Raw genomic sequence first — 12169 nt, 5'->3', positions numbered from 1 at the left:
AAAAATAATCCAGCACCATTTAATTGCAACCCAGATGGAACTGCATTTTGTTTATGAATTGCTTTCTTTTTTTTTTTCTTTCACTATTGTCCATTTTAACTAAATCTCCAACTTTAGAGTTGGAGACACAAACCCAAATCTTGAATTCTCATGTTTCACTGTAGGCAATATAGACACTAGTAAGATCTTATTGTCACTTTGGAAAATATTAACTCTTATTTTTTAACTGAATATTTAGAAATTTAATTCCTGACTACAAAGTACTTTTTTTAAGTCTTCAATTATTATTCACTGTAAACAACGACCTATCTAGACTTTTTTTTTCTTATTTTGAAACTGGAGTAATGGTTTTCTGACAGCAACTTGTTAGATTCTCATATATGTTTAACTACTGTAAGAAATACTGGTCTACTTATAAATAATCATATAGACAACAAGTTACTACATAGATATTTAACTCTAGTTAGAAATCCAGGTATATTCTGAGTTTTGTTCCCTTAAATGTAAATTCCTGGGGCTGTAAGTCATCTATTTAATTTGATGGTTACAACAATGAACTGTTCTTCTCTTGTAGCTTTTGCCCTTTTCAGTGTGTATTGATCAAATAACAGATCTTTTCTCAACACTAAAACTTCCCCATTTTTAAGATGTCTTTACATTAAAAAAGTAAATCAAAAGTTGTAGTAATATTTAAAACTTAAAAAGCTGTATTTATTTTCACTTATGCATTCCTAAGTGTCATTGATTAAAAAATAGATATGATACTTAAGCATCAAACAATACAAATAATTTAAAATAATGCTCAAAATTACTTTGTGACACCCTCTTTTATGATAAAGACAGGTATTCATGCTAATAGTTCATAAAATCATTATTATTGCTGTTAAAAGGCAAATAAACTTTACAATAAATTTTTATCTAGGTTATTTAGTTTTTAGATTTATAAGTTAAAAAGAAAGTAGATTTATTTCAATTGATATATCTTAAATAATTTTTACATATAACCTCAAACAAATAATTTTTAGAAGAAATACTTGCTTCCCAAACATTCTTTTTGAATAAGTCTTGAGTAATTTAAAAATATATATACAATACTGCTAACCTGATACAATTGCAATTTAAAATTTGTAAATAAACAACAACTAAATTGCCAGAGACCTAAAGAAATGACTTTTTAACATGTTTTTGATGTCTTATAATTACTAAATGTGTTTGTGTGTGTGTGTGTGTGTGTGTGTGTGTGTGTGTGTGTGTGTGTGTGTGTGTGTGTGTGTGTGTGTGTGTGTGTGTATGTGTGTGTATGTATATATATACATACATACATATATATATATATATATATATATATATATATATATATATATATATATATATATATATATATATATATATATATATATAACATATATTCAAGATACAAATAATAAGCATATACAACATACTTTTAAGAAATGCTTCTAAGCTAATCATGCTTGAGAATATAAGTAAAATATGGCATAGCATTTTTACATCAAGTAACTCCAATGCAAAACAAAGACATTCTTGCGAAGACTTTGAAGTACTGTGAGATAATAATCTTATGAATTCATACTCTGCACTGAGCACCAGCCAACTATGGATGAAATTTTTTCGAAAGTTTACAAATGTTACTTTTCGATTATCTTTTTGCAAATTTAACAAAATTTGAACTAAAAGGAAAAATTGTACACAGAATAAATAACCATCCAAAAGAGAAAGTTTTAAGCAATGTTTACTAAGTTACCAATACAAATAAAAATTCCCAAAGATTTTTTTTTACGATTATTAATTCCAGTACACACAAGTTAGCTACTATCAAGGTTTATTAACTTTCTTGTACCACGATTTGCAAGTTTAAGACAATTTTTTAAAGAACGAATGACAATCAATTCGAAAATTAATTTTCTTGAAAAATTTATTCAATTTTTATTAAAAATTTGATTATTTTAAGGGATTTGGGATCATAAATGATTTTTTTCTTTATATCTCATATTTAAAAGTAAAAATAGCATTAATATTTAAATGAGTAGATTATTCTTCATCAATCCTGTGAGAGGTTTATTTGTAGACATTGAAAATTTTTGACATTTTAATGTTTAAATTTTTTCGCGCTCGTTTATTTATCTTTATTTTACGCCAAGTCAAAAAGGAGTAATTTTCTGGTTCTGTCAATTCTGCACACGTTTCGTAAAATGATAACATTTCGACAATTAAATCTTAACACGTTAAGAGCAGAATGGTAATTCTATAAAACAAGCAATTTTTTGTTAATTACTACAGGCATAAATATAAATTATACGTTGGTTATTTAATTCTTTTTTCATACTTATGTAAGTAATTCATCTTAAACCCGACAAAAGTTTTGGAATAAAATCAGGCGTGGTATGTACGATTGCAGATATTTTTAATGTTATCAAACTTTTCCATACTATTTCGTACCCATATAAACAGTTTTCATTTTGTTCACTAACCTTTTGAAACTTGAAGAAAATCCACCCTCGTTTTTTCAGCTAGATCAATATAAAATAAATTTCTATAGGTAATACTTCAAATTGCATTGACCACACCTAGTTTTTTTGTTCAAGAGCAGCGCGAGAAAATGGAACTTTAAAAACGACCTTCACAGCAAATGAGCTTAGAAAAAAAAGTCGCACATTTTGAGCACAAAGAGGTGCAACGCTCAACGAACGCTTCGTTTTCGCGTTTGAACTAAACTCTTTGAATTCGTACTATCAAATTAGAACGATTGTTCGTGCGTTTGAGCATGGAATGTAAACAAACTAAAAACAAAATTGTACAACTTTCAATCTCCTTTCATGGTCCTTTTTTTTGACTTTTATTAGTAAACAACTATTTTTCTTTTTTAAAAATCACAATTTTTTAGTAAAACTCAACTTTCAAAACTACAGTTCAAAATTTCATTTTTCTGACAGTGCTCATTGATTACTCTATGTCGTGCTGAGGACCTAAAGAACCGTAAATTAATTAATAAACATAGACCTCTATCGTTTGAGAATAATCTTTTCGCACAATAATAAACATTTGGTTTAGATTTGAAAATTAGATTTTTCGCATACTCTTTGATTTTCAGAGTAAACTTCTTCGTTTTCATCATTTACATTGTTACCTTCGTGAAATCAATTTGTTTTATAAAGATAAATTTAAATAAATTTGAGAAAGTAAATCATAAAGAATGGTTAATAAATTGAAACATAAGTAAAGTTGAGAGCATAAGAATTGAACTTTCTGTTATTTTCTTAGAATAAATGGTCGAAACTCTTATAAAAACAATTTTTTTTAAATAACTTTACATGCACCTTTACATACTTAGAATTCTATTTCAACCATGCAATAACTGCTTATTTTCATAGCTCCATTAAAAGAAATCAAAGCGGTGATAGGGTGTTCTAAAACATGTTTTTTCTAAACAATTAATAGTTTAGTTACCTCTGCTACACAATGCTGAGCCAGATTAAAATTGGTTCTATTTTCACGCTTTTTCTACAGTAGTTCCCACCACCACCGTCTACTACACCGAAAAGTTTACTTTGGGTCTCACATAACAACTTCATTGAGCCTCATAAAAGCTCCTAAATATTTCAATTTAAATAGACTTTATTTTTTATCTACTTTTTATAATTACGATATAAAGATTTTAATAAACTTATAGAGATTTTAAGTTCATTATATTAATAAATGTAAAAAGTTTTTTAACGGGCCCCACTTTTATCGTAGCCCTGAATCCCGACCCGAGGTGTTTGGGGCTTTTGGCACCGAATTTACAACTGCAAATAAAAAGTATACTATTTAGAAAAGAATCGTTTCATATTTTGTCAAGAATATAGAAAAATACTTTAACTTTTAATTTTTTCATTTTTCTCATAATTTGTAACTTCCTCAGTAGCTAATTAAAAGTAAATAATTAAAGTCATCAACACGATGTGAAGTAATACAAGCCATTGTACTTTAAAAGGTATATATATGTGTGTGCGCGCGCGCTTGTGTGTGTATGAGTGTTGCTTTTACTAAACTAAATTTTATTTGAAAAGCTTCTTATTTTAGGAGCTTTAACTTTTAAAAGTCAATAAACGCCATTTACACGGAAGGGGATTTAATCTTTAAGAAAACATACATGATTAGGTAATACTTTGGTTGTTATGTTTGAAGTAAAGACACAATCATAACAACACAAGCAAAACAAAAATATTTTCAAACAAAAAGAAAAACTTGGTAAAGTAAGATTTATTAGAGAATATTCCTGTTTATCGGTTCGGCGAAAAAAACAGCAAATTTTTTAATGAAATATTTTTTTTTAACGCAATTTTTTAGTTATGAATTTGGATGACAGTTGTCACCAAATCAGTTCTGAAAAAGAGAATTAAATAAAAGAAAAGTTTTAATGTTTTTGTCAAATTCGAAAAGTATTATTAAATACAAGATACATTCTTTTAGCTTCTAAATATTTCTTTTTGTTTTGAGTAAAAATTCAAGTAATTGAGTTAAAATGATGTAGCTGTAACGGAGTAATAAACTTCAAGTCAATGAGCCGCAATTATAGTTACACTCTTTTCTAGCGAATTTAAAAAACCCAGATTTACTATCTTACGTTATATCTTTCTAAGATTTACAAAAAGAAATTTTAGAATGATTCTTTTTTTTGTACTTTTTCATTTTCAAACACTTTGCTGTGTGCTGGATTGTTGTGTATGCTAAGATGTGGAGGTATTTCGTTTTGTGTGCTGCGTTGGCGTGTGGGAGTGAACTCAGCAATAATTCAAGACCACCTGAAGTACTAAAAAGACGAAGCCTGTTTTTTATGTCTTGCCCTACCATCCCTACTCAAAATGAACAGCCTTTTTCATTATCGAATAAAAATTTTATTTTTTAAAACTTAGAACCTTTCCACCTAACAATACATTTTATATAAGAAATCCAACTTCCAAATTACTTTCTCCGAATACTTCACTGTCTCGTTTATCAGGATTAAGTACAGAATGTTCCAGTTGTTGTTGGTAAATTACAAAAGTTGACAGCAAGTTTGATAACTTTCTGTAACTTATAAATAAGAGACGTCTAAAGATATGTGTGTTTATTTTTATTGAACAATATTTAAAAAATGAATTGAGATGTATTCCGCATTATGCCCATTTTCCAACTTTTCTTTGTTCTGTTGAGACGTTGACTTGACACAAAAGCTGCTGTTAAAACTTTTGATAGGTTATGCTGGACATATTCTATTTTTGAAGTTTTATAAACTAAAACAGTTTCCATGGTGCCTGCTAACTCATCCGTAAAAGTTTTTGCCAGAACTCACTCAACCTGATCTGTTTTAATTATATAAAAAATATTGTATTCAGGGGGTATTTCAACCGTGATCATCTATAATTTAGAGAACAAATAATTTTTTCATTCCACTTCAACCTATATAATTGTAATCAAGTGCAAAAATAAATATCATATGTATCTTGAATATATATCAAAAAATTCTCTAAATTATTTTACTCTAAAAATAAAATTTTAGTAGCCCCGTCATTGTTGAGAAGAAAAATTTTTTGAGACTAAATATATAAAAAAAATTCATTAATTTAATTAAAATCAATTAGAAAAAAAATTATTTGCTGAAAAAAGAAAAATTGAAAAGTTTGAGAAGCAAATTTCAATTTTATTTTACAAAACTTTGAGCAAGCCGAAAACTCCTTAAAAACTTGTTTATTTTTCCAGGTTCCAAAAAACGCTTTAAGTGATGACTTCAGATAGCAGTTAGCATTTATCAAATGAATGCACGATTCAACTCTGCCGCGTTCAATACGTGACGTTAATTAGAAAGAACTTTTGTCGAAAAAAAAAAAAAAAAAAAAAAAAAAAAAAGATGAAATGTACAAATTAACAAACCAAAAAATCAACGTTTTATAAATAGAAAATCAAAAAAGGGAATATATGAGTATGGCGAGTGTATAATAATTTTAGCAGATGATCGTTCAAACTTTATGTGAGTGGTTATCAGTGAACTCACATAGAACGAGAAAAGTCTTGCGATGAATTTTCCTCTATGAAGTATTGGTATTTATTAACAGCAATAATAGTATCACTATGCAGGTTTAACCAAGGTAAGTCTTTTAATTACGATGGCATTCGGTTGAATTAAACGTTCATTTGGAACGTTTGTTTAAATTGTTAGCTTAACTTAGATTTCATTTCACGCGTGAATGTTTCTCTTTATACAAGTTCATTAAGTGTAAATTAAGGAAATAATTTTGAAAAAATAAAAAACCTATCTCGAGAATTATGAAACTTTCGGATCTTTTATATTTTTTTATTAAACATCTGAGAATTATGATTTTGGGTAAAATGAGAAAAATGAAAAATAAGATTGCAAACTTTATGTAAACAAGGTCCGCTCGTTTTATACTAATTGCTTAAAAAAAAACTAATTACCGATCTATTAAAATATATTTTGCGAAGCACCGTAATAGTTTTAACACGGTAACCATTTTATATTTTTAAAACACGACGTTTAAAATTATTCAAAAACATTTAACTTTGAAAAGAACAAATCTTTTAAATGAGATTTTTGTGTATTTCTACATTAACAAATATTAGAAATTTTTTTTCATATTTTTTTTTTTTATAAATCGTAAATTCATTAAGTATTATGAATTGATTGCGAAGTTTTTTTTTTAAATCAAAATTTACTTTAAAAACTAATTTATAAAACTTATAATTTGATATTGCTAAAATACTTTAATATATTATTACGATATTGCTTTAATATTTATTCATTTTAAATGTTCTTTTTTCTCCCTATTTCGTCACGTGCAATGCGTAGGAGACCGAATTGAACCATATTTCCCCTGCCCAAATACTTTAATATATTATTACGATATTGCTTTAATATTTATTCATTTTAAATGTTCTTTTTTCTCCCTATTTCGTCATGTGCAATGTGTAGGAGACCGAATTGAACCATATTACCCCTGCCCAAATACTTTAATATATTATTACGATATTGCTTTAATATTTATTCATTTTAAATGTTCTTTTTTCTCCCTATTTCGTCATGTGCAATGTGTAGGAGACCGAATTGAACCATATTACCGCTGCCCAAATAGCAATAAGTTGATCAAAAAGAACTCGCACAGCGCCTTCTACGCATTACGAAGAAAATCCATATACACCGAAGAGAAGTGTGTCCGCACTTGTTGCATCGATCAGCAATGTCAAGAGATATTTTTTGAAAGTTGGAAATGTTTCCATGGTTACTATGAGTATACTGAAAATAATATTTTGGAAGCGAAAGAAGTGGAAAAGAGCTCAGGTAGTGGTAGGATATGTACTTAGCTCTTCTTTGATTTTAGCTGTAATTAAGACAAGTTGGATGCAAAAAAATATCAACTTAATATATAACAATTTGGTCGTTAAAAGTCGTGAAAAGTCGGCGACAACTATTTGTAAACTAAAGCTCTTCTTTAAGATTCAAAATGGCGTTTTATTATTTTGAGTTGGCATGTTTTCAAAATTAAAAAACTGTTTTACGTTTATACATTTTAAAAAATATATGCATGCATTTAGCTATATATTTACATAATATTTATCTTCAATTAGAACCCCTTCAATTTTATCCACCGTCGCTAATTAAATCATTTATTTTTTCAGCCGCAGAAGAATTTAAATTATCAAATTTAACCGAAGTATCAAGCAAGAAGGTCAATTGCGTTAAAAGTCCTACAATTTATTTTGCTCGTTTACACAACGGCAGAAAATCGGGCCTATTTACAAAACATGCCGAAATACACTCAATGGACGATTGCAAAGAAAAATGCTGTAGTTTACAAGGTTGCGATGTAGCAATTTTATATAATGGAGAATGTTTTAGTGTGAAATGTTACTCTGAATATGCTTGTCAATGGGCAAGTGATACTCACGACAGTAGAGTGGCTTACATTAAAACACGGTATGCAAGATCGAACAGCTCTGGTAAGTAATTTTTAAAGTTATATAAAACATATTTAAATTTAAGAGTATTAAAGATAAAATGTATATCAATAACATTTTTGCTCTAATCTATTTCACAGAACTGAGATTTCACTTAAAGTTTACACAACTACCATTTTTTACATATCGTATAGGTACAATACATAAAAATATTCTTTCACACGCTCAATATAAACACATTTCTACGCCAAGACATTCACTATCAGTTGAAGAAAAACGCACAATAAATAAAGGGGCTCCCCGACCATATTTTATGGATAAAGGAGTCTCAGCTCGTAAAGATGATATTGAAGGTATAACGGGTATTTCTATTGTTGCGTATAGAATTCTTTGATTTTCTCATAAATTAGTATAGTTAACATAAAGAAGGTTACAAAAAAAAATGATTCATTTGGTGATTTTTGAGTTTTTTTCATTGAACAAGTTTATTTCTGAAATGGTTGTGAAATGAAAACATTTTACACAAATTCTTTTGCTTAGATAGGAGTTTTATTACGGGTATTTTTTTTTCTAGAGGATGATGTTTTGCTTCCACAACCAACGGAAAAGATTTTGCGCACCACGAGCCCACTTCTTAAAGAATTTCAACACCATATCAACAATATTAGTAATTCCGCTGTTGACTACATTGAAAGTGAAGGTGACATTCAATTAAAACAGTTTCACAAGTTATTAACTCAAAAAACCGCTAGCCTGGCACTGTTAAAGGAATTCCAAAAGTATTCAAAACTCTATAAAAACCATTCGAAGCAATATGATAATCGTGAGAAGAACCAATTTAAAAGATATAAGTTTGATAGCCTTATAAAAGATCTGCAAGATTCTATTTTTAATGTCACCGTCGAAGAATGGAAAAATGTTAACAAACTCATGGGAAATAAAACAAAACTGAAAAACTTTTGGTCAGCGTTGTCGAATTTAACGGTTTCCGAAGAGCTTAAAAACTCATTATCTTTACTAAATGACTTGCGCAATTATGAAAAAGTGCAATATAAGCATAACGAAAGTATGAAAAACAAAGTCGTTGGAAAAGTAACTCCGCATGATCAAAAAGCCAACTATAAAAACCTGTTTTATATGTCTAAAAAACCAGACAAAAAAGAACTGGAGTTAAGTGGGAACAAAGGATCAAATTCTATTAAATATTTAAATTCCACTAGCGGAATTTCAAAGAGTTATATTGGTAAAAATGATGGGATACATGACGCCGGCGAAATAAAGTTTGGAGCAGACGGTGTAAAGCTTAAAGACAACGATTCATCAAATAACTACAATAAATTTCTGAGGGAATTGCAAGAAATTCAAACAAAAGATTCTAAGCAAAGAAATAAAAGACTGAGAGTAAATAATCGAAATCAAGTAAAAGCTGTACTTAAGCGTCCGCAAGAAAACTTACACAAAAAAAGAACCAAACCTAATAAAACTGATGAAGAAATACCTACAATTATTTTTAGCTCATCTTCAGAGGTTGAAATTCCTGGAGATGCAAATAAAAACACATCTCACTTACCCATAATAGTATTTCACGATAGTACTACCAGTTCTCAAACCACAGGCAGCGACACAGAAACAAACTTGGGGCTTGCAAATGAAACAGCAAAAAATGAAGTTAATCTAGCTATGCCAACACCGGTTGTATTTATAAGTGAGTTGTTACAAAAAGATCTTCACTTAAACGGAAATGCAAGATTTAAAACACCTGCAAACATTATAAATGACGTAAGGCAATACGATGAATACGACGACGTTAACCAAGATGAAACTAACACACCAGTTGTTTTTCTAAATGACACCATACAAAAAGTGGAGAAGTACACTAAAAACGCAGGCTCAATTATCAAACCAGACATCACGAGTGACGAACCACAAAAAGGACGACATCCAGGAAATAGTTTGGTATCAGATACACCTGTTATTTTTATAAATACTACATCACAAAATCAAGGGAACGTAAAACATGGCTATAGTACCAATTTTAACACTATGACCACTATAGCAAAAACAACAAAACTGATACAAGACCTGGCTCAAGAATCTGACAAAGAAGAAAAGTACAAACCGTATGATATCTCGACAACTCCGTCAGCCGTTATTTTTGTAAACAATGTCAATGAAAAGTTAAAGAGCCTCAATGAAATTAGTTCTGATTTAAAGGTTGACAAGAGTTTTAAAAGTCAAACTAAACTTTTTCCTCAGCGGGTTTTTGATGCCGACGACGATAAGGTAAAGTTCACAGAAATGAGTGAACCCAAAGTCTTCAAAACGTCAACTACAAGAAATGAAAACTCAGATAACGCTGTACAAACAAAAGGATATAAAATTGAAATAGAGTTGAACAATGAAGGTAGAGAACTTGAAACAAGAAACCAAGCTGAACTAAGTAAAATTGAACCAGGAAGACCAGCAGCCGGAATTAGTTATGAGTTAGATACAAGCATAAAATTGACACCAAAGTCTGAAAGTCAATTAAAAAAAGTAGAAGAAGAGATAGAGTCAAAAAACTCTAAAGTAGCAAATGAAAATAAAAATCATTTTGAAAGAAAAATTGTTAACTCTGCAGTTGAAGTGGAAAACCAGGAATATTTTTCCCCTAACGAGGAATCGTTTGAAAGACAAAATTCAAAAAAAAATAAAAACGCTAAATATTTTGTAGAAAAAACTGGATCATCGCCGAACAGCGACGAAGAAGCATTTGAAGCAAACAATATATTAGTTCAAAGTAAGAATGAAGGCGCTCTTGAAAAAGATAGCCGATCAGCACAAAATAACGATCAGGGGCTCATCGAAATTAAAAATCAACCAGAATTAAATAATGATAACAAGTTGAACGAAGCAAAAAACCAATCCATATTAAATAAGGATGAAAGAGATATGGAAACAATTAATCAATTGGAAAACGAGGGTGATAGAGTCTTTCTGAATGACAATCAGTCAGTGACAAATAAGAATGAAGGAGCAAAAAGCCAATCAACTTTAAATAAGAATGAAGGATTTATAGAAGTAAAAATACAACCAGTTTTAAAAAGGAATGACAAGGTCTCGGAAGCAAACAATCATGCAACACCAAATAAGGATGAAGGAGACGAGGAAACAAACAAACAACAAGCGTTCAATAAAGATGAAGGAAACATGGAAGCAAGAGAGCAATTTTCATCAAATAAAAACGTTGCAGCAACAAAAATCCAACCAGAATTTTATAAGGAAAATGGAGTCACAGCAGTTAATAAACAGTCTGAGTCAACTAAGAACGAAAGAATCAAAGGGACAAACATTCTGTTAGCATTAAATAAAAATATGGAAGTGAATAATTTAAATAGCAATTCAGTACCCAGTGTGAATAAAGGAAGTCCTGAAACAAGCAGTTATACACTGTCTGCTACACCATCAGTTAAAATAAATGAAACGAAAAAAAATGATCAAGACGATTTTAACCTGGACATAAATAAAAAATTCGCAAATAATGAGGAAGATAACATAAAGGAAAATATTTATGCTAATACGGAAACGAAAAACCAATCAGCAATCAATGAAGAGAAACCTTTCACCCAATCAATAATCACCCCATTAAATCAAGGCAAAAAGGATGAGAAGATAATTCCCAATGATAACTCGCCGTATAGCCACTTCGTCCATAATAGCATTAAAGCGAAGTTTCCAGAAGATAGTGAAATGCAATCAAAAATAACTGAAATACTTTTGTCTCCTTTTGTTTCGGAAAATCAAAACGTGAAAGATGTTAAGAGTAAGGAGGAGGAAGCAGACTATTCTCCTAGAAAACATTACAAGAGCCATTATAAATCAGACTTTTCTACATTTTCAAAAACTCCGGTAATATTTATCAAACAAAGTAAAGAAAAAGATGTTTCTTATGGGAAAGAAATGGAAACTCCCACCGGTAAGCTCTTCAAAATTTTCATTTTATTTGAAACAAATGTAAAAAATCATTTTAAAAATGCTTTGCTACGTTTTTTATTAAGCTATTTTTTAAAGTAAAACGAAGGTCAACTTTGTTTTACTTTAAACAAAGTTGACCTTTGACCAAAGTTGACATTTTAGCTCAAATTTTTTTGAAGGTCAACTTTCTCATAAAATAACAGTTAAACATTTTAACTCAAATTTTTTTGCAAGTTTTGTAAATTTCTATGGAAGTTAAGTATTA

The 12169-nt window shown here is 29.4% G+C and overlaps 3 protein-coding genes across 8 annotated transcripts in view; 2 read left to right on the top strand and 1 right to left on the bottom strand.

Moving 5' to 3' along the window:
- LOC145188938 (uncharacterized) overlaps positions 1–2729 on the bottom strand; it is a 13165-nt gene extending 10436 nt beyond the window's left edge. The window contains exons 1-2 of one of the 3 annotated variants that reach the window (XM_090087664.1): positions 2490–2729; positions 1443–1688 (exon numbers count right to left, since the gene is read on the bottom strand). In XM_090087664.1, coding sequence (XP_089943790.1) covers positions 1443–1503 — 61 coding nt within the window. In that variant the 5' untranslated portion in view covers positions 1504–1688; positions 2490–2729. The remainder of the gene's footprint in view (positions 1–1442; positions 1689–2489) is intronic. The other 2 variants (XM_090087665.1, XM_090087666.1) reach the window with 2 other exon arrangements.
- LOC145189440 (ralA-binding protein 1-like) overlaps positions 1–12169 on the top strand; it is a 138052-nt gene that overhangs the window by 66875 nt on the left and 59008 nt on the right. The gene's annotated exons all lie outside the window — the stretch shown is intronic.
- The window catches only part of LOC145189105 (uncharacterized), a 48223-nt gene continuing 41834 nt past the window's right edge, over positions 5781–12169 (top strand). Inside the window, exons 1-5 of one of the 2 annotated variants that reach the window (XM_090086708.1) lie at positions 5781–6125; positions 7091–7333; positions 7672–7992; positions 8145–8303; positions 8525–11905. In XM_090086708.1, the coding sequence (XP_089942834.1) occupies positions 6068–6125; positions 7091–7333; positions 7672–7992; positions 8145–8303; positions 8525–11905 (4162 nt within the window). In that variant the 5' untranslated portion in view covers positions 5781–6067. Of the gene's footprint in view, positions 6126–7090; positions 7340–7671; positions 7993–8144; positions 8304–8524; positions 11906–12169 lie in introns of both variants that reach the window. The other variant, XM_090086709.1, reaches the window with a different exon arrangement.

This window comes from Hydra viridissima, unplaced genomic scaffold, assembly GCF_058129835.1.
Source record: "Hydra viridissima isolate aposymbiotic clone 2 unplaced genomic scaffold, HvirCarnegie_v1 scaffold_5, whole genome shotgun sequence".
Lineage (NCBI taxonomy): Eukaryota > Metazoa > Cnidaria > Hydrozoa > Anthoathecata > Hydridae > Hydra > Hydra viridissima.
This window is presented reverse-complemented; position numbering and strand designations above follow the sequence as displayed.